The 22803-nt window shown below is 31.7% G+C and overlaps 3 protein-coding genes across 3 annotated transcripts; all 3 read right to left on the bottom strand.

Moving 5' to 3' along the window:
- Nucleotides 1–2532: 2532 nt before the first annotated feature.
- LOC137806258 (uncharacterized) lies at nucleotides 2533–8679 on the bottom strand. The gene is made up of 7 exons (XM_068606264.1): nucleotides 8244–8679; nucleotides 7293–7794; nucleotides 6272–6455; nucleotides 5929–6153; nucleotides 5720–5836; nucleotides 4791–5024; nucleotides 2533–3225 (listed from the first exon to the last, which is right to left on the bottom strand). Exons 2-7 carry the CDS (start codon nucleotides 7703–7705, stop codon nucleotides 2998–3000), a joined length of 1401 nt encoding a protein of 466 aa, XP_068462365.1. The 5' UTR covers nucleotides 7706–7794; nucleotides 8244–8679; the 3' UTR covers nucleotides 2533–2997.
- A 2304-nt stretch (nucleotides 8680–10983) lies between these two features.
- LOC137806257 (protein ASPARTIC PROTEASE IN GUARD CELL 1) lies at nucleotides 10984–12999 on the bottom strand. Its single transcript, XM_068606263.1, has one exon. The coding sequence runs from the start codon at nucleotides 12738–12740 to the stop codon at nucleotides 11289–11291; it is 1452 nt and encodes a 483-aa protein (XP_068462364.1). The 5' UTR covers nucleotides 12741–12999; the 3' UTR covers nucleotides 10984–11288.
- Nucleotides 13000–16272: 3273 nt separating this feature from the next.
- Nucleotides 16273–19407, bottom strand: LOC137806256 (ATP-dependent Clp protease adapter protein CLPS1, chloroplastic-like). The gene is made up of 3 exons (XM_068606262.1): nucleotides 19251–19407; nucleotides 17396–17546; nucleotides 16273–16832 (listed from the first exon to the last, which is right to left on the bottom strand). Exons 1-3 carry the CDS (start codon nucleotides 19303–19305, stop codon nucleotides 16571–16573), a joined length of 468 nt encoding a protein of 155 aa, XP_068462363.1. The 5' UTR covers nucleotides 19306–19407; the 3' UTR covers nucleotides 16273–16570.
- Nucleotides 19408–22803: the final 3396 nt, after the last annotated feature.

Here is a 22803-nt window from a genome sequence, read left to right as displayed (position 1 = left end):
CGCCAGTTGAAGTTGCTTCAAATAAGTGTTGAGTTAAGCCATAACTTGATCCTATGAAACAAGATAAGACTGAAACAATAAAGAACTTCCACTTTCTCAAAGACACTTAGGAATGCTCTAAGTGTTAAACTTTCATTCATTATAAAAACTTTCATTCATTATCAACAAAAGTTGTTTATAATGAAAATGAGTGACTATTTATAACCAAAGGTGTCACTCAAGGTAAACCTAGATGAAATTCAAAATGTTTCCAAAAATGAAATGCAAATCTAACCTAGTGCTAGTTGAACAAAGTTACAAAGTCCTTAGAGAAAAAAATTTAATTTCAAAATTCAAATAAAATAAATAAAAGAAATTCTCTCATTGGTTCAAAAAATTGAGAATATGCTTTTTATATTTGGTCATGCTTTTCATGCTTTCCTTCACATGTGTCTTACCTTTAATTTGACATTATTGTCTCATCTGTTTGGCCAAAAATTGGAGCCTCCCAAATGAGTTTGATGGGTTTCAAGCTACTCCTTTCTTCTTTGTTTCCTATTATTTAGTGTCAATTACAAAAATTGCTAATTACACATATTTAAGAAAAAGTTGATTACACTAAAACAATAAAACATGATTCACATTGCTTTAGAAATTAATTATATTATAATTAATGGTTGATGAACACCTAATAACAAATTAGGAGAATGTGATAAAAAAAATAACCTTGACAAAGAATCGTTTCCAATGATTTTCACAAAAGTATTAAGAAAATAGAAAATATGAAAAGATATAATAAATAAAGAAACCACAGTCAAACTTGATTGATAAGTTAAAGGCACCACAATAAAGAGAGAATGATAAGTTAAAATTATTTTGAATTTGAAACTCTAATTAAAATTTTATTCAAGTACCTAGAGAGAGTTTCCCACCCAAAAAAAATGCTTCAACTTTTAAAATGAAAAATCATAGTACAAGAGTTTACAAAATTTTAGACTATAAAATGTGCACTCAAATATCCATTCATTGATAAAGTCCATCCAATAAGACTTTTAAAAATAATTAATTTGTACAAAGTCTTTATTAGAGAGATTTATAAAAATCCATGTAACATCCTCTTTTATTCCAAAATTCATATATGTAAATGTAACTTTATTTGTACCTTGAATAAATTAATATAAACATGTCACTTTATTTATCATTAAATATTTTACATATTTTACACAATTTTATTCTTGCGAATCATCCTATTACTACTATGCACCTTCTTATTTTACAGTTCTTATTCTAGTAGCATCTATGTACATATGTATAAAAAGTATCTTTCAACTCTCTGGCTTAAAAATTTAACATTTGATATATTTTTGTTACAAACATTAGGTTTTAAAAATTATTTATCTTGATTAATGTCTAGCCATGCTTTAGTTTGATTTAGTATCAAAACTTTATTTCTTTTAGTTTTAAAATTTTAGATCATATAACATGAATCTTAAATACATCTAATTAGTTAGTTTCATCAAATAAAGTATCTAATAGCTTAATAGTGTTAATGATTTTTAATTAAAAAACAAAAAATACAAAAAAAAATCTAATATATAAATAATGTGACTTCAAACTTCCTTATTAATCCTTTATTATACATGTATTAAAAATCATACACTCTAATCCAAAATTTAGCATGAATATTCTTTACGTTATAGAAGTAAAATCTTGTGTCCATAAAAGTATCTCAAGACGAATTCAAGAAGACTCTTTCTTCCTACACCTCCATACTTTCTTGTGCCATCCCATACTAAATATGAAAATACTATTTTATCCTTTTATTTCACCCCTTGGATTTGAAATAATAAGCCTATGGATTATGTAATCCGGATAAATTCTGAATTACATAATCTGGAAGTCAATTTCATATTTAGAAAAATCTTCCAGATTATGTAATCCGGAAGCTAATAACACATCTGAAAAAAAGACTTCCGGATTACATAATCCGAAAGCTAATCTTATGTATAGAAAAGACTTCTGAATTATGTAATTCGGAAGTTAATCACAAAAGACTTCCGAATTACATAATCCGAAAGCTAATTCTGAATCTAGAAAAAGACTTCTGGATCATGTAATCCGAAATATTGAGAAGGGTATTTTTGAAATAAGATCATGAAGGTGGCACAAGAAGCAGCCATTCAAGAAATTCACAATTAGTTATATCAAAATATCAATTGTTAGGACTCAACCCAATAGGATGAAAAGGCCCAAACTCCATCACCTATTCAGGGTTTTTTTGAATAAAAAAATAAGAATTTTGGTAATTCTAATTTTATTAATTTTATTTACTTCTCAAGTATACAAAATCTCCTTTTGTATGACCCAACATATTTAATTTAAATCAAATTGAAAAATAATATTGTAGGCATCAAGAATAATTTTTCATCCTTTTAGTTATGTTATAAAGATTGTTTTTTTTTAAAGTTTAATGATTACATCTAATTATAAATAGTTGTTAAAAACATTGTATGGTCAATTATTCACAAATCATAACTTTTAAAATAATTATACTTACTATAAAAGCAACAAATTTCCATTCAAAGATGTAAGTGGTTTATAATCACAATATAAAACTGTTATAGTTCTCTTCTCATTGAATAGTATACACCTCTTTTCAGAACTTGTCTTTTTCAGTTCCAAATATGCAATCTCTTACATAGAATCAAAATAGTATGAAGTATAAAGTCTACAATTACCAGCACCAACACTTGTCCTTCAACAAACACATTGTTTTTGCATCTTCAGAGGTTGAAGAAGATTCAGTCTTTAAAATGAAATGGTCTCCTTTGGCAAGAAACTGTACATTTTGTAGATCACATTACAAATTCATTGATTTTTTTGGTTTCTTAGAAGTAGAAAATGCCCATTTGGGGCAACAAAAAGGAGCATGTAATATGAAGTTATGGGGTTACCCTATAGCCAGAAAATGAAAGAAAAAGATGGTAAAGCCTAAAAACCAAAGGATGAAGTGTTGAATCATGAGATTACTGAAATAGAAGAGTGTTCTCCTATACGTGAATCAAGGTGATTGTGGGTTGAAACTTCCCTCGCACGTGAACTTCTATGCTGAAGTCGTTGGTGCAGTGTCTCAGACATGTGGTTGAAAAATTCAGTGTCCCATCTCTGAATCAATAAGGGATCTTCTGCATAGCATATGTATATCGATGTAACAGCACTTTCCACCACAACCATAGCTATTCCAACCTGAAAATACACATTCAAACAAATAAGCATATCTCCAAACTTCACACTTTTCAATTCATGATTTCATAATAGTGTACAAATCTTTCCACCATCAACATATTTTAGAATCTAAAAATTCTTACAACCATACCGTTATTATTGAATCTCTAACACACCCCATCATACTAGATATCAGACATTTCATGGAACCCGACAGAATGAAATGCCGCAGCTTACATTGTGATAGCGGGTGACCTGATAAATCTAACAGATCTCGCTAGAATAATCTTTAATACCACTTTAAAAAAATGCAACAAATCTAGCTAAGATTTAACTCAACTTCTTAGACTTAGACTGTAACTGAAGTTTATACTCTACTTATATACCATAATAATTTGATCATATCTCTAGTCAATATGGATTTTCATCACCCAAAACAACTTTTCCACTCATTCCAATGCAAAGATTTGATTTCACAAGAAGTGCTTCCTCGAAACAAGAAATTTCTGCTGAGTTAGGCAGAGTTTCACAATGAATGCAAACATGTACTTACTGGAAAAAATGCTTTAGCAAATCAATTTTACCAAAATTCAAAACAAACAAGCAAACATATAATCACAACTAATGATGAGGAGGAAGGTATGCATTAATTACAATAATGCTTTGTTTGGATTAAAAGGAGTTGAAAAGGAAAGAAAAGAAGAGAAAAAAAAAAGTAATAAGTGAGATATTTTCGATTGAAGAAAAGAGTGGAGAAGGGGAAATAAGTAGAAATATTGTAGTAAATTTGATTGATATAATAAAATATTTTTTATAAATATTAAATATATTTAAAAATAATTAATAAAATAAAATTTAAAAAATAATTTGATTAAAAAATAATTTTTAAAAATATAACAGAATTAAAATAAATTTTAAATTAAAATAAAAATTATTATAAAATTTAACAGATAAAAAAGATATTTTTAAAATAATAATATATTAAAGTAAAATTACTTTAAAATTGTTAAAGTAAAAAATACACTGATTTTATTTAATTATTTACTTTAATTATTAATCTAAAAGCTATAATTATAAACAAAATATTAACTTTGAATTATATACGTGAGTTTCATCTAAAATCAGCTCATATGTGAGAAAAATTTAAAGCTATTATTTTGTTGTTTTTGGTAATTATTTCTCACAGTAAATCATTGCTTTTCCATTATGTTTAAATACCCAATTAACAACTATAATTTCTCTCTATCTCTCTTCCTATATATCTCAACTATAAAATCTATATTTTTTTCACTCCCTAAGTTTGCTTTAACATTTTATGCATCATTATTCATTATCTATATACATTGCATTATAGCTCTTAAATGTAGAATGATAGCTAAACAAAATAGGAGAAACTAAAGGAGGAGGGATTTGAATCCCTATAGTTCAATCTTTGCAAGGACTTTTGCAAAGATCAAAACTTGTTTATGTTTACTGAAAAAAGACTTATTTGGTGGTCCTAGTGCCTAGCTCCAGTAGGCCAACTTTTGATGACAGAAATTTCAGTAACAGCATGTATCAAAGCCCAAAACTTTGAAGAAACTTACCAATACCATCCCCATGAGCATAGATGTTGACCCAATCATAAAAGCCCTGTCATTCCATTTAATCCAGGCCCAAACACCAGAGCAAGTTCCAGTTATCAGGCCCCCAAAAATGGTCCCCATTAGCAACACAGCACCTGAACAATCATAGGCCACAATTGCTTCAACTCCAGTTGACTGGAATAACTCCCATGCATCTCTAGCAGATCTGTTAAAGCTTTTACCATAAACAGCAATCTGCAGGGTACATCACCATAAACCATGTTAGTGTAAGTTTTCCAACAAACATACTGCCAACAATAATCACCAAAACCTCAAACAAAAGTTTCCTTTTAGTTCAGATTTCAAGTTCAGGACATTTGGGGCCTCTAGAAATATAGCATAGTTAATAAAACTCTCTTACTTCAAATTTGTTCAGACAAACTTCTCTATAAGCGTTTATAGGAGGAAAATAAGAAAGTAAAATATTTCGAGTTCCTCAGAAAACTTAAAATCAACTCATACATTTAACTTCACAAGCTGGGATACATAAGTAGATTCTAACTTGTGAATATATATATATATATATATATATATATTTATTTATTTGACATTCTTATTTTCTTCTCTGTAAGTGTTCCTGAAAAAATTTACCCAAACATGAGCCATGTCAAAGATATACCCATCAAAGTTGTGGAAATAAATTAGAATGAGTTTATTTTGATAAGTTTTATCAAGAAGCTTATCATAACAAGCCAAAACTAAAAACTATTTTTATAGGTCTCTCTAGAAGGTTTTCTAACTGCCTTAATTGTGAAGTAAAATTACAGTCCTTGTATTTTCATTTCTAGCCTCAATATAGTGAACTACTCTTTCAGAATCTCGGTTGTCACAGATGACACAAAATACATGATACATGGTGAATGATTGCTGATATAGACAGAGAAGTCAACCTGAACATATGCATATTTGTTAAAGAATCGGACAAGAGTCTCCACAAGATGGAAGAGGAAATCAACACAGCAAAGCAAACACTCATTCTTGCCAATCTTTGACCGAATTCCTCTTATCTGAAAGGCATCAAAATTTTGATGAATGAAAAACCTCCATATATAAAGATGAATTTAAGATAATTCACAAAAAAGTAAATGGTAGCTAATACCTCCCATCGCAGTGTCCTAATTGCAGCTGTGAATAATGATCCATAACAAATGCTGCCAAAAGATGTTGTTAAAGCATACTGTAAAGATTTCATTAAGGAGTTAGCAGGAACTGATGCACCCTCTCTACCACCATGGATAGTAACACGAACCACTGTCCCAGACACTATGACATGCACAGTGTTGCACAGCACAGCTCCTGTCCAAAATAAGCTTATAGAGAGGACCTGCATTCATGAATTATCATAGTAATATCAGTTTTAATCAGATTGTATAATCTGCCTCCACAAAATAACCAGTCCTAAAAAGTATGAATAGAATGAAGAACAAAACTTGCCAGCTCACCACAAGAAGCCACCAGCGTCCACCATCACCTATGCTTGAAGCCACCACACCAGCAGCTCCAAATGACCATAAGGCCATCCATAAAAGCACAACAAGCATAAATGCATATGCTACTCTCATAACTTCAGGAAGATTCCATACCATCTTGACAGCTTTTTGCAAAACCAACATAGTAAATGGAAGTCTGGAGAAGAGAAAAAGCATGAAGAAACAAGCCACCCCAAAATCATTTTAACAAATTAACTATACAGAAGTCTATTGTTAAAATGACAACAATGAACTCCCAGAACTTTTACAATAATAAGCAAAATGTCTAAAGAACATGAAGAAACATTACACTAACAAAGTAAAATGACAACAAATAAACTGGCAGAGTTTATATAATATAACAAATAATATTAAAAAGTCTATTAATGACATATAGGCGCTTAACAAAATACTCAATACAGAGTAATTCAACATTTCAACTTCATAATAAAGTAAATAACACTCCACAATAATAAAGTGTGAAAGTGCATTAGTACAAAGCAGGATCAAACTATAAAGTGACCAAATCATATATTAATTTATAAGAACATAACTTACTAAAGTGAAAACACTTTATAAAGGAATTAATGGTAGCAAAAATTACAATTGATTCAAACTCATTGACTCTCTTTTGACTCCAAAGTGTATGTAAGTTTACCCAAAAATGAGTTTGATATCGACTTACCTCTTTTTATCTACCTAGAATCATAAATTTGTAAGAGTCTAACGATTAAATCAAGAGTTTGACAACCATGTTAACATCCACTAAAACGCCAAATTGGATGACCAACAAACAACATTGCAATAACTAAATAAGGTTTTAAAGAAAAGTCAGCAACAATTGCAGCCACAATTGTCAAGGTTTTAGGCCCACAATTTTCCACAATATCAAAGATTGCGGAAAACAGCAACAGTGATCCCAATTTAAAACCTTTAAATAAATATCAATTCAAACAGAAAACATGTCCAAAGGCCACTTTCATCAATACCATACCTCTCTATGACAGACATCACATACAAGAACTGCAAGGTTGCCCCAATAGCAAAGGCAACACCCCAGAAAAACTGCTCAGCCCAGAAACACAAAACACTGATCACTGCAAGGTAAGTGGTGAGGATGTGCACAGACACCTTCATCATCTGGGTAGCGCGTGAGCCTAACAGCAGCAACCAACTCCATCCAAGGGCAGTTCCAATGCCTCCTGCCACCGCGTAAATCGGCCAGTAATCCTCCGTCAAACCAGCCTCATTCTCCATGAACCGGTAGGTGTACTTATCAATGTCAAGCCTGTTCTTTTGCTTGAACCTGTTGAGGCCTAAAACCCCGAGAACCAAACCCAAACCAACCAAATGGATAACAAACATCCCTAACCAGAACAAATCGTGCCAACGCCGCGGTTGCTCCATTTCTTGCCACCAAATCACTATGTTGCCACTTCTATGTAGCCCCACAATGCATTTTCTCTAAACAAAAACTATAAATGCTTCACCTCTCACTACTCATCACAGAAAGAAAAATAAACAAGCAAAGGTTATTGTGGTATCTACATATGGATCGCAATCACAGAAAACGAACAAGTGAAAAAAAAAAAAAAAAACTATGCCACATAGAGAGTAAACAGGTAAAAGCCCACGTTTTTATTTATTTTGTTCATCTGGGGTAAGCAAAATCAATAAAAATTATGAAAAAAAGAAAATATTTTCCCCACAATCTCATAGACCCAGAAAGAAAATCTTTTAAACCATGGTTAAAAAGGAAAACTTTATGCCCTTATGGACTAGTTTTTGCCTCAAAGGTAGTAATCAGGAAAAGAAAGAAGTGATTTTCAGTTTTGTTTTCTGGGTTTTCCAGTGAGGAGTAATTGAGGCAGCAAGATCAATGGAAAAAAAACTGAAAATGGTGATTGAAATTGAAGAAATAGAGAGTATAGTGTGAAAAAGGTACCTAATAGCTGGTGGTGGAAGAATTGGAAGAGAATGAGGGAGAGTCCACCATTGTGAGAGAAGAATAAACATGGCAGCTTGTTGTAGAGAGGGAAAGAGATGCATCAATTTGGTTAATGAATCATGATAACGGTGAAAGGCCAAAGGTTTAAATGGGGGCACTGAACAAAAAATAATAGTTAAAAACAGTGAGGAGAGAAGAGAGTTGAACAGGGAATGTTGTGAAAATGGAGGGTAAATCCAAACTGAAACACTCTCAACGGCTAATAGAGAAAGATGAGGTTGGAAAATTTGAGAGTGTTAAGAGAGAGAAAAGTTTTGTGGAAGGTGCCACGCGCCATGATTGTAGCAGTGGCATGCGTAGAAGGTGTTGTGAAGTTAATGGGTTGGCAGTGGCATGGTGATAGTATGAGTACTCATTATTGTAAAGTAAATCTGAAACCTTTGTCGGTGTAATAATGGATATCAATATAACAAAATGGATCAATCTACCCAATTTCAAATGTGAAAGCTTTAAATTTCATACTTTTTCAAAATTCAATGTTTTAATTTTTTTTTACTAATTGTTAAATTTAACATAGCACTCTATAATTATATAAAATAAGTATGAAATATAATTATTAATAATGTAAGTAAAAAATAATTTTTTTATAAATTATTAATAAATAAATAATTTAACATGTAAAGGTAATAATATTTTAATTTATTTTGTTGAAAAAATTAATTAATAATCAATTAATAAAATATTTATATAATTAAATATGTTTTTAATATATATGTAATAAAATGAAAAATAAAATAAAATTAGTCTTTTGTGGCCTCTCCCACCTCGTTTTTACTCCTAGTGAATAAAATAAACATATTTACATTCTTTTGTTTTTAGGTTACAATTCAACTTAATTAGTATTTGTTAATATAAAATTTTGAAAGTTTAAAAATTTGATGTTTTGAATCATAATGTATTAAGTTGATGATGCAAGTATTAAAGATGTTGATCATGTATTTGATTTCAGATTTTGGGTTTGAGTTATAATTTATGGTTGTTGTAAGTGGTTTTTAGTTCTTGGTCTTGCGTTTGTTATGTAGTTAATTTATTTGGAAGTGTTTTAACATTCTTTTAAATATTAAGTTTTGTTTTAATGTATGAAAAACATATTTTAATTTATTAAAATATTATTGGATTTGCTAAGTTGATAAGAAAGAACATTTTAATCTAGTAAAACATGAATTAATTGATTAAAATCACTTAAAACGTTTTTAAGTCTAATAATTTCACTATTTTAATCCATTAAAGAAATATTTTAATTCATTAAAATAAGGTAAAAGTGATTTTAATTTATTAAAAATATGTTTTTATGGTTTGAAAATATGCATCAAAACATCATCTTCTATTCTAATGGTTTAAAACAGTTGTAATTATTATTTATTAAAACACACAGCTTAATACAAAAGATATCACATTGAGCAATCAATTTGGAAAAATTATAAATTATTTTAAAACATTGATATAAACTATATACAAGATTAAAAAAAATACTTATTAGAGTTATTTTACTAAATAAATGACTTGGAGATCATAAGTTATACTAATTAACTTTTGTATTTATTTTTTTCTTTCAACTTGTTGTTGGGAGGATTTTTTTTTATTTATTTAATCTTAACTAGAATTGTCAAAAGCTATCAGGTTCGGACACGCCTCTTAAATGGTGTGTTTGTGTCGGACATACGTATCGGACAACAATACTTGTAGAACACATATCAGTGAAGTGTCAAATTCAAAAAAATATTTGTTGGATTTTTAACAATTCTAACCCAATTGTAACATAATTTTAAAAAAGAAAAATATATTAATTTTTTAAAAACTTAAATTTATTGTATAAATTTTTATTATGATTATATAAGTAAAGAACAACCCCTTTTGAAACCAACCATGAAAAATATTTTTCTACTACAAACAAAACTGAAACATACTTATACAAATACATCTTTATTGTTAATTTATATAATTTATAATTATATAATATATAAATCTATGTCTCTTTATCCTATATTGTGGAGATTATACCTATCTTTGTGTCCGTGTCATATCAATGTGTTAGTTTTGTACTAGATAAATCAAAAGTGTTCGTGTAATGGTGATAAAAGATACTGTAAGATTCAAGTGGGATATCTCTCTATCTCACATCTCATCATTAAGGCTTTTGCTTCCTGCAGTCACCATTTTTCAACCTGCACCCCACAATTTGGTGAAATGACCGAATTGCCTTCATCTGCTTTTGTCTCACTACACCCCATCACTCACCCCACTGCTGCCAACGTCAACACTATCGCTGCTGTTGAAACACATTTCATCAAAAGATTGTTCCAAAAATCTATTCCAAGTCGTGTTGCAAAAATCATGTTCCAAAATGTATTTTATGGATTCGAAAAAACGTGTTATGAAATTTTTTTAAAACAAATATTTCAGAAGACACTTTAAAGAAGGGTAAAATGATTATTTTAAAATTGTGGGGTGCAGGAAGAAAAAGTCCCGCATTAATAATAGCACTCCAATTACCATCATATGGGCTTCTTTTTATCTTTCAGCTGCAATTTAAAACAATATAAAATTATAAAAAAAATTCTGAATATAGATATATCGTAATTTAAAATACCATTTGCATAAAAAAAATGCATTTGAAACCATAATTTTGGTTTAATTTGTAAATCGTGTTTTAAAAGTAATTATCAGGAAATGTTCCTTGTCTAACTCTGAACTTTTTGGCAACCCCTTACCATTTCATAAGCACCACTTCCTCACTCACTCACTCTACATTTTAGCCCATTCAGCTGGCCCAACTTACACTGTACCTTATCCGAATGGGCCCACACGTTACAATTGAATAATAAAAAGGCTTTTTACCCAATTACCCTTACCCACCGTAACAAATTAAAAAAAAAGACAAATATTAGTTAAATTAAATTAAATTAAATACAAATAAAAATAAAAATAAGCACGAGATTCTCCTGCTATACGCCTACGAAGCTAACTCACCCACCCTTTTCATTAGCAGCTATTGGCAGAGAATCCAACGAGCGAGTTACCGATATCGAAACTGACACGTGTCCCTTGTTGCTGCACATTTCCAATGATAGACAACGACGACGTCGTTGGCGCAAACGCGAAGCAAAACGTCCCCACCGAGTCAACCGGTATCAGGTAATTCTTCGCCGGTAACGGTAACTCCCTCCCCTCAGGAAAATGAAGCGACACTGTCGGCACGTCCACACTGTTCCTCGACGACAAGTCGTAGCACGTGTCGAACAACGACACGCCGTTCGTCTTCGGCAACCCCTTCGTCCCCCTCACAAATGCGTCGCGGAGCGCGTCGTACACCTCGCTCCGTAGCCGTGTCACGGCGGTGCCGGAATCGACAATGATGCCGCCTCCTCCGGTGGCGTCGACCGCGAAGCTCGACTCAGGTACCTGGAGAGTCTCGCCGCCGACGCTGATTCCTTTCAAGCCAAGGTAATAGAACGTGTCTAGCTCGGGGTTCCGCATAAGCGGTGCGGTGACGGCGTTGCGCGGCATCGGCGAGTCGAACTCAAGAGTGGACACGGCGTCGGAGTCACGGTCCACGAGGCAGTACGAAAACGACGTCGCGTTGACCTGCGCGGGGAACGAGAGTTTTCCGCCGCCGAGACCGAGCAGACCAGCAGCGCCGACGAATAGTCCTTCGTTGTTGTGGCCGCAGCCGATGGCGACACCGGAGACTGCCGACGCGCCGAGAGTGACGGTCTCCGTGGCGAACTCGCCGACGGTGTAAGATCCGTCGCCGTAGGAAACTTCATACAGACAGGTTCCGTTGCGGCACTCGGAGAGGTCGAGGGATTTACACTGCGGAGCGTCGCAGTGGATAGGCGCATAGGAGGAGGACGAAAGCGGGTCAAAAATCGGGTCGGATTGTTGGTAGCATTCGGAGCATGGCTCGCATTGGATCCAACTGACGTCACTTCCAGTGTCGAGAACCACGTAGGCTTGACTGGGAGGCTTTCCAATTCCAACTCGGAGGAAATACTCGCCGCTTCCCTGACTCGTTCCCGACACGATTGGGCCCTGGAGCGCATTGGCTTCGAACTCGGAGCGTGACTCGGCCGGGTGGAGATCCGAGTTCGAGACGCGATTAAGAGCAAGATCTAAACGAGTTTGCAGGGCCCTGACTCGGGCTGAGTCGCGCGCGAGTCGCGATAGGGTTAACGATTTATAGTCACTGTGAGAGGGTTTCTGAATGGAGGCACGGGAATGCAGTTGAACAGAAAACGACGACAGAAGAGAAGTTTCTTCTTGTCGTTGAAGAGGGTGGTAATGGGGTGAAACGACGGCATTGTGGGCGTTTTGAAGGGAGGAAACGACGTCTAGGAGTGTCGTTTTGGGAGTGTGCGGTGCGGTTCGAGAGAGTGCTAACGGAGATAAGCACAGCAGAAGCAAAAGTGGGAATAGGTAAATGAGAGGTCCCATTGGAACGAAAGAAAGAATGTGTGATGTGAAGGTTTGGGAGTGAATAGGGGTTTTTATTTTGGGATGAAAAGGATTCACGTAAAGATTATTGGATTAACAAAATGAAGTGAAAATTAGGAGAAGATTTGAATGATCTGAGAAAGCTTGGTTTTGGCATTGGATTTTTGCATATTGTTTAACAAGGAGATAGTAGCATAAGCTTTGTGCTTTTGGCAATGTTTTGTTTATTTTATTCCTTCATAATTAGTGTTTCTTTTTCTTGTTTCTGGTTTTTGGTCTTGGGAAAGCCGAAAGGTGGTTGTGACCAGGGTTCTAGCTAACTTTATCGGTGCTTGATTACGATACTTAGGTGTAGGTGTTATTATTGGGATAAGCGCCATTAGTGGTCAAATGCTATCTTTTACTTCCTACACCTACTCATTAACATAAACTATGTTTTAAACAAATTTGTGATATTTATTAATACTTTCTATAAAGTATTTTTTTTTCATACTGTTTATCAAACATTGTATATATATATCTAATTTTGTTAATAAATAATAACTATTTTAAAAATTGTCCTTCTAAGGGTTGACCTAATTCATAGATATTAGAAGACAGCGCATGTAAGAATGATGATTAGAAAATGGGACCAACTTAGGGCACTTGATGATGCTGAAAATTTGTGGGACAAAAAGTGGGTAGAGTGTGAGGTCATGTAATTGCTATCATGACTAATTACTTTAGCCTTTATTTGCTAATTCTTAAAAGTAAAAGGTGATTGGGGTCAGTGTGTGATTTAGTTAAGAAAACCAAATATTAGTATTAGATTTTACATGTTAATTTTATGTTTGATGTTAGAAGTTGGGTTAGCCAAGGCTTCATTCGGTCTGCAGAGCCCACCATAATAAGTACGACATAGTCATACATTGACTTGCAGTTAGTTGTAGTACTTTTGCTTTCAAAATTGTGCCCGGTCGGTGTAACTGTCTCCCAAGCCACAGATTCTTTATCAGTCCATGAATTGGGACCAATTTAAACTAAAATTTGAATTCCCTTATAAAAGATTGAAAAATATAAACTTCATCTTGTTCCAATAGAAGAAGCTAAACCTATATAAATTTTCACACTATAGTAATTTTCTAATTGTTATAATTTAATAAAAAATTGATTAGAGTAATGGAATCCATATAAAATATGATGGAATGGATTCGAATTCAGCATTCAAACAAAAAATATCATAAATTCAAATTTTGAAGATTTGGTTCAAATAAGATCTAAATTCAAGTTTCATATATTGTATAAAAATGTTAAATCGTCTATTAATTTGTCATTGTCTATTGGTCTCAAATCGTTTAATAGTTCGTCATTGTCTAATGAGTATCAAAAAATTTTGATTAGCTAGTTTTCACCTATGAAGGATCTAAAGATTAAAACTTGGATCATTTGTCTCTTTCTTAAACTTCTCACTAACTGTTGGCATCTCATGTTTATTGTAACTGAATCAATGTACACGTGGTTAGTTCTGATGAGAAACGTCTTTAGTTGGAAGTTGTAAGACAATTTTTCCTTGTACATATGAACTTAAAATTGACAGTTACTTTTTTAGCGTGAGAGTTGAGAGTTCACTATGAAACTTGAAAGAAACTTAGTGTTGTAATCTCATATATTGTTCATAGTGAATTTTTGTTTAAGGATGTAGACGAGTTTTCATTCTAACCACATTAACTTGTTTTGTGTGTGACTCTCGATACTATGTTCTACCCCGTTTTACATTCTTCTTTTTGGAAATGTAGTTTTTCATCCATTTTCGTGTTACATTTTGAGGTTTGATGGATCAATGAAAGGTTAAGAAATTCACTAGCTTGAATGGTTTCAATCTATGGTGGTTAAAGATTTTGGTTCAACAAGGCTTTCTTGAAGCTTTGGAAGGTGACTCCAAGTTTGACAAATCCATGACCGAAAAGAAAAAGATTGCATTGCTAGGAAGATATTGGGGATTGGGATCTCTAAACGATGTGAGTTGAAGAGTCTATATTTGTCATAGGAGATCTATCTTAGAAAAATCCTTGACAAGTTGAGCATGAAAAACTTAAAACTTGTTCCCACACCTCTTGTTTCCAACTACAAGTTGAGTGATAAATTGTCTCCTAAGACGATTAAGGAACAACATTATACGAATGGTATTCCAAATGCATATTTGGTTGATTCAATAATGTGTGCAATAGTTTGCCTGCTCCCTGACATAACTTATGCTTGCTTTTGTTAGCAGGTTTATGTTTAATCTTGGGAGAGCTCATTACAAGCTCTTAAGTGGATCCTTCGATACTTGAAGAAATCACTTAGAAAAGTCTTGATTTATGGTGGAGTTAGACGAGTTGCCGAAAATGTTCCCATAAAAGGGTTTGTAAACTCAGACTTTGTTGGGTGTTCAAACACTAGAAAATCTCTCACTAATTATGTATTTAATACTTATGATATTGTCATAAGTTGGAAGGCCAGTTTCGAGAAGGTAGTAGCTTTGTCAACCACTAAAATACATTATATTGACATGACAAAAGCTATAAAAGAAGCCTTGTAGCTCAAGGGTTCAACCAAGGAAGGTGCTAGACTAATAACTGTTCATTATGACAACAACAGTGCTATACAATTGTCAAAGAACCAAATTTATTATGAGAGAGAGCGAAACACATTAATGTGACGCTATATTTTACGAAAGAAAAAATTACTCAAGAATCTATGAAGGTAACAAAGGTCTCAACAAATCACAATCCATCTAATATGAACACAAAAGTATTGCATGATAATAAGTTCTTTTATTGTTTAAATTTATAATGTTTTAAAAAGATTATAATATATAAATATTATAGAATAACTTTTTGTTTTCATTTATTTATTTATGAAGTTCAATTTGATCTCTATTTTTAAATGCTTTGAAAGTATAATAATGTCAGCTTAATTACAGAGAATTAAGGGATGAAACTGAAACATTTAAAAATAAATGAACTAAATTGGAGTTAAAAATAATCAAAGGAAAAAAACAGTACTAATTAAACCATAAATAAAAGAACTAAACAAGTAATTTAACCTTTAAATTTTAACTCTTAAACAGACTATTAACAATTCATTAATGTTGAGCTAGAAAAGCTTGAGGTTAACTCTTCAAAATAAACCATTCAACCTTAATTTTGTTTTTTAATTAAACAAACATGTTTGACAAGCATTAACTAGCAACAGACCTTATTCATATCACTATCCACTAGAAAAGAAATGACAGTTTCTTTGGTAAGAAAATAGAACAATTTAATTTTCTTTGACCTTGAGGTTATGTTTGAATCATTAAAAGTATGAGTACAAATTCTAGCATGATTATCACTCATAGTCAAACAACTAACGTTGCAAAAAATAGTATAGTCCTACGTCAAGGGATATGCTACAGTATTGCTTAAAACCCATGATTTTAAAAATCACCAAGGTTTCTGAATTATTTGATTCATTCCTATAAATAACATATTTAGATCCTATTATTAGCAAGTAACATGACAAGGCTGTGTTAAACAAAAAACTAACATTAGTATCTAAATCTATATGTTTTTTCACATATACACCAATCATTCATCAGCTATTAGTTTTCATATGTTGTGCCAATCTTTATTCAAAATCACAACTATCACATGTCTTAATCATAGGTTCGGTCATCTTAATCATGAGGCCAAGTTTTACACAAGACGTCTTTTTTCTTTTCTGGTTTCTCTAAGCCTTCAAGATGGGAACTTATGTACACCTGCTAATAGTTCCATCTCACCTTTCAATAACATAAAACTCAGGGAAATTTAAAGTGAAACTGTTCATCAACAGCCACCATCTGCAGGTTCAATCGAACTGAGCAACCCATTGCCTCTTAGCTGCATGCAATGATCTTCAGCATCAGATTGTGCACAGATGATCACCACTGACAACCCATTGTGGTGTGCTTCTTGCATGATATTAACTGCATTATCAAGGGTCATTCCAGGGATGACCTTCATCAGTACTTGAACAACATATTCCCGTTTATTATAGTTGTCGTTGTGCAATATTACACGATATGGTGGTGCTGTTTTCCGTGATTTCCTGCACATCTTAGAAAAACCAGAATCAAATATATTCTTTCTTACATTTTATTTTGCAAAGAAATAAATAGTTACATGTCCATACAAGATATCACAGAAAATTCAGCAAAAAGCATGAATGAACAACTCAGCATCTAAGCCACTATAATGGGTTGCTTACTTCCTTTTTGTTAGGGAGCAGGTTAAGGCATAAACATCTGTTCATATTTCAAAATGGCATTATTTTGAAGAAAATGAGGAAATATTAGTTTGATTCAAATCTATTACCATGGTTCTTACACAAGATCTTTCACCCATTTTAGGCTAGCTTTTAATGAAAATGACAACATAACTCCTTTGAGAAATGAATCCCTTATTACTAACAAAAGGGATCCCTTTGAAAAAATGATCTCCACTTTCCCATTGTTTATTGGTAAAATAACTTCAAATATTAAATTATTTGTATTTTCACTCATTGAAATGAAATTTCCCTTCTTATCACATTCAGAAAACAAAGTTCCCAAACAAAATTTGTTTAATTAGAAAATCTTAATTTGAAGATAAGTAGACAAAACTCCTGCTTACTTCAAATCAAATTCAGACTCACGGCCAGGGGTGACTCTTTCAATAACTGGCTTTTCCAGCAACCCTCCTCCTTTACCCGGTCCTGTTGCCACTACGGCCATGGGTACGCAAAGATTGGAGTATGGTCCTTTACAAAATGAAGGTGTGTCCCCTGTAATGCAAATCTTCAATATGTACAGTTGAAGCACTCAACCATATACATAGGATACAACACGGTTTCATGGATGCTAAAATTTTTCAATCAAAAAGTAGATAGCGAAACAAATGAGATTTAGTATGAGTCAGAAAGAAAATTAAAAGCTCTCCAGACTTAATTATTTATTAGGCATAGATTTCTAAAGGCATCACCAAAATATGCTTAAATAAGAAAAAGTACATGATCTTCCATACACAGGGAGGGAGTCACATTAAACATAAGCATTGAATTTAGCAAAAGAAATGAAAAGAAAGACTCTGAAAAAAAGTGCAGGTATACACCCGTTAAGTCTTAAACTATGCATGTGAGTACCCGCCATGAACTTCTAAATATTCCAACTATTCTCTCAAATTTTGCAAAATGTACCTAAGAATAATTTCGCTTGGATCTAAGAATTTATAAGTTAACTGCTTATGAGCTGAAAGTATTTGATTGGCAATAATGGTAATCAGCCTGGTGGACAATTGAAGTTCTGACTTCATCATCACACCAAAATCTTAAAAGACTTGAGCAGATGCCAACCGGGTAACAAGCTTGTAGGCAGATTTAACAATTCCTATTAATCAATTTATCACTAATAACATATCATAAGATTTGAATTTATAAAAAGATCAATGTTTAGGGAACTATTTTATATTTCACACCTAAAAATGATGTGAAGATCAACATGAATGAATTAGGTAAGGAAAACATGATTATTGCATGATAAACAATTTTTTTTAAACTAACAAACAAAATGCTGTTAGTAATTGAAAGTAGTTCATGGAGACTACTGCTAATAGTTGTTAGTGCGGGTGTTCTTATTTTTCCCTACAGACAATGATCAATACATATAAGATGGCAGGGAGAGAACTGAAACCTAACATACTAACACCAGTGTAGAATAAGCAGGGCTAGTTTAATAACGTTAAATAATTTCCAAAGAATTCAATCCCTATCAAATCCACTATTTGATCAATGTCACTTTCTCTTTTGAACTCACATATCCAACACTCAAATTTAAGTAATGATGTTTACTATCTTCTAATGATATGTTCTAATTCAAAGTTCCGATTGACAAAAACACAAGGTGACAAATCTTTAGTCCTAGTGGATAACATTGTCACCACTAAGCCTTCATAACTCATAACCTGGCTGAATAAACAAAAGCAATGATATTTTCCATTCTAGCAGGTGCAACTGTTAAAAAAATCACACGGGTCAGCTTCAGTGCATCAGGGGAAGTCAAAATCAATCTTGCACAGAAGTTTACTCTGTTCAACCAAAATTTCCTAGAAATAGTCAGCACAACCGTAATTCTAGCAAGGGAAGAACATGAGGTATGAAATAAATCACACTATGCTAACCCAATTCCTAAAGAGTGTGATTTATCCCTTTATCAAAGAATTCCAGCTTCACAAACACTTCCAATTACTAAAACATTCACACTAGTCAACAGATTCAACAAACAGAAAAATGATTTTTTTTGTACGGTAAAGAAGAAAATGAAAATCCCACAAAGTAATAACCAAACCCCAATTCCCTTGAGCCCCAGAAACTCGAAACACTCAAAAAAAAAAATTTGGCAAGAAAGAAAACCATACACATCAGAAAGTTGAAGAAACCACAGGATCGAAGTGCCAAGGAAATCGAAATCTGAGAGAAGAAAGAGAGATGAACCTGGTTTGAAAACATGGTTGGGAGAGAGAATTCTCCCACAAATCGCACTCTTCATTTTCCTCTTCTTCCTTGTTTGAGTTCTTTGATTTTTTTATTTTTTTTTCTCTGGGTTTTGTTGTTTTTCTCAGTACAATAAATAAACGAAGAGGAGCAAGAAAGTAAAAAAAATGGAAAATTAGGATTGAAAATTGGTGGCCCGAGAAAATGACACGTGTACGCGATCTTTGGCACTCGTTCCCGACATGGCAAAAATTAGAAGATTTTGCACTTGTTATCGAAAAAAATAAATAGAATTTAGGAATCAAAACATTGTTTCAATTAGGTGGATTTCAACTTTATGATATGTAATGTTAATAAAAACACCTCAATAAAATGGCTAGTTGAAGGAAAAATAGGATTCCATGAGAGATTACTAGAATAATGTGTTATGAAAATTATTTGTAGAAACACTTTTAGGTTGTGAAAACGGTATGTTATGCATAAAATAAAATCCTGATAAGAGTTTTGATGGATCAAACTCTGAATTATAGAGAAGAATAAACATAACCTATCATATTTTGATATCATTATTTAGAGTTCATAAATATTTTATTTATAATCTTAATTATTAACTTAGGAAGTTTGATTTTTAAGTGATAAATAGTAACAACATTTTGACAAAAAAAAAAATTATAAATGTGTAAAATTTAGTGACATTTTATAAAATAATAGAAAATTATTAGATCTAGAAGATGACTTTGCACCTCTTCGTATTAGAATTTTAAATGATGCTAGATGAGATTTAGATGATGCTAAATAAGAGGAATCACAATCAATTGATTGATGATGCTCTAAAGTCACAATCACAAACCAATGACTATATATATATATGACATCTTAAGGAGTATATAATTGGAGAAAAAATAATGGGATAAGGATTAGATCATCTTTTAGAAACCGAGTACTTATGCCTTTGTATCTCAAATTGAGCAAAATGCATAGAAGAAGTTTTATAAGGCAATGACTAAATTGTAATTATAGAAGAATATCTCAATTAGTTTATCATAAATTATAAATTATGTCTAAATTCTTTCATTAAAATTCTTTTCATTTTCTGCAAAACAACCACTAAACGGTCTAGCAAGTGATTACAGGCTAAACGGTCTGATAGTTACATTTTACTGAAATTTGTTTCATTTCTTTTGTTTTTCATTTACATTACACTTTCTTTTTATCTCTTTACTTTTCTGTCATTTATATTCTTGTCTTTACATTTTTATGTGTTGCTAGACAGTCCATCAGACGATTGTCTGTAGATGATCGAGTATTCACTCTGTTTTATTGTAAACAAAGATTTTGCTTTGTAAGAACATTGTTGAGTTTATTTAGCAAACTAGTAGAGGGAACATAACATTGTAAACATCGAAAGATGTTACTCCTCTCTAGAGAGCAAAATTTATGATCTTTTTATCACATAATAGATATTATTTGTCTAAGCAAGGAGTGACTCTTTATTAAACAATACTCGTGGGGTCAGCGAGGAGTGGCTATGAGCCAAAATAATATTTGAGTTTTTAGCCAAAGTGAATACTTTACAGGTTAACAAGGAGTAACTACATTTCAAAACAATATTCTATAGGTTAGCTAAGTGTGGCCACAAATCAAAACAATACTCATTTATATCTTGTAGCATTAATATGTTTAATAAAACTCAATCAGTTGATTAAGAATTGGATGTCATCTATGTTATCAAACGAATTGTATAAATATTTTGAATAATTTCTTTCTTCCTTATCTTTCAAAAAAAAATCTTAAAACTATTATACAAACAAGACGACACTATAAGTAAAATTGTAGTAGATATTTAAAATACAATTTCAACTTTCCTTATTGTGTTTTATCTATTTTTTACATATTATATAACCGGTTTATTATGATTGATATTGTATTGATGATAAGTTATTGGCCAAATGATGATTCTGTGTGGAGTTGTAAATTTTGACGAGAAGAACTCTATAAAAGGTCATCCAATCACATTCACCTCCAAAGAATTTCCAATATTTAAGTCGAAAAAATATTTGCAAACATAGCTTTAACAAAATAATGTAAGAGTAAATATTGAAATTTGATTTTTCTCCCAATCACAGGGATATCTTAATATAGGCTTTTTAGTATAAACATTTTGTAATATAATTGAGTAGTTAATATTTGTTACAAAGTATATATTATTAAATAATTAATTATTTGGTATTTATAACCCATTTATTATAAGATTGTCAATTAATTTGGCTGATAACCCTAATCAATTGATATTATATAAAATGTTGGGGGTTATGAATAGGGTAAATTGGGCATCATCTTATGGTTATTATTTGATATGTTGATAATAACTTCTTTATAAAATATATACATTATTTCTGAATATATGAGTATGGGTAAATACATAATAAATTAAATTGTAATATTTAATTAGTAGAATAATTACGAAGTATTGATTTATACGAGTGGCAGTAGGTGTCTTTTACCCTATGTAGCACAAACACTGATACGCTACAGACACATATACTAAGATACGTATAATATCTAAAATGTAGGACACGGAGACAAAGATCTATATATTATATAATTATGAATTATATAAATTGACAATAAAGATTTATGTGCACAAGTATGTTCCAGATTATTTTTTAGAGTAGAAAAATGTTTTTCATTACTTGTTCAAAAATATTTGTTTCTTAATTTTATAATCATAATAAAAATTTATACAATAAGTTTGAATTTTTAGAAATTTAATGTATTTTTTCTTTTTAAAATTGTGCTAGAATCGTACTAGAATTGTCAGAAATCCAACAAATACTTTTTGAATTTGACACTTCACGAATACGTGTCCTACAAGTGTCATACGAGTGTTGGTAGCCAATTACTTTAGCCAATTACTTTGATTCAAATTCTTATAATGTCTCTTTTATAATGAAATACAATTATTTTATGAAAAAAATTATTATTAACAAGCTCGCAAAATTGAATCTGCAATCAATATATATTCCAAAATTTGTGAATAAATAATATTCGTTTTTAAATTAAATTATGAATTATCTATTAATTCAGGACAATAAAAAAATGTTTATTCACTGTACAAAATATCATCATCTTGGGTAAACAGTTGCGATAGGAAAATCATCTTATACATGGAAACTACTTATTTTCAAAGCCATGCAATTTGCAAATGAAAGTCTTGAGCTATTAATTTTTTTTCTAAAGGTTACAAAATAAACTGTGTCCTTTTATATATATAATACATCAGTTCCAAAAATCAACCAGAAATAAAAACATTTCATAATATGATATCAACACTATTTAAAACCTATCTCAGCAAGAGTTTATTGAGTTTATCAGACTACTCGCTATCAAATCTCTATCAAAACATTCATAAATATATAGTGTCACACAAATTGATAGTCTTCGACGTAAGAACATGTATTGAAAATCACACATTTCATAATATTATATTTTTTATAAATTCACATGTATCCTCTTTGATAGTGATGGGGCAAATTAAAAAAAAAGAAAAGTA

Source organism: Phaseolus vulgaris, chromosome 3 (assembly GCF_000499845.2).
Source record: "Phaseolus vulgaris cultivar G19833 chromosome 3, P. vulgaris v2.0, whole genome shotgun sequence".
NCBI lineage: Eukaryota > Viridiplantae > Streptophyta > Magnoliopsida > Fabales > Fabaceae > Phaseolus > Phaseolus vulgaris.
Note: the sequence above shows the minus strand (reverse complement) of the source record. Positions and strands in the feature narration are given on the sequence as shown.

Bases quoted from the DNA above. Each gene is read 5' to 3' on its own strand.
- LOC137806258 (XM_068606264.1), bottom strand. From the start codon at position 7,705: ATGGAGCAACCGCGGCGTTGGCACGATTTGTTCTGGTTAGGGATGTTT. The intron at 6,456-7,292 runs GTATGGTATTGA...TCTCTTCTCCAG, and splicing joins GTGATGTCTGTCATAGAGAG to ACTTCCATTTACTATGTTGG. The intron at 5,025-5,719 runs GTTGACTTCTCT...TGTACCCTGCAG, and splicing joins ACAAATATGCATATGTTCAG to ATTGCTGTTTATGGTAAAAG.
- LOC137806257 (XM_068606263.1), bottom strand. From the start codon at position 12,740: ATGGGACCTCTCATTTACCTATTCCCACTTTTGCTTCTGCTGTGCTTA.
- LOC137806256 (XM_068606262.1), bottom strand. From the start codon at position 19,305: ATGAAGAGTGCGATTTGTGGGAGAATTCTCTCTCCCAACCATGTTTTC. The intron at 17,547-19,250 runs GTTCATCTCTCT...TTTGCATTACAG, and splicing joins CAACCATGTTTTCAAACCAG to GGGACACACCTTCATTTTGT. The intron at 16,833-17,395 runs GTAAGCAGGAGT...TAAGATGTGCAG, and splicing joins GAGTCTGAATTTGATTTGAA to GAAATCACGGAAAACAGCAC.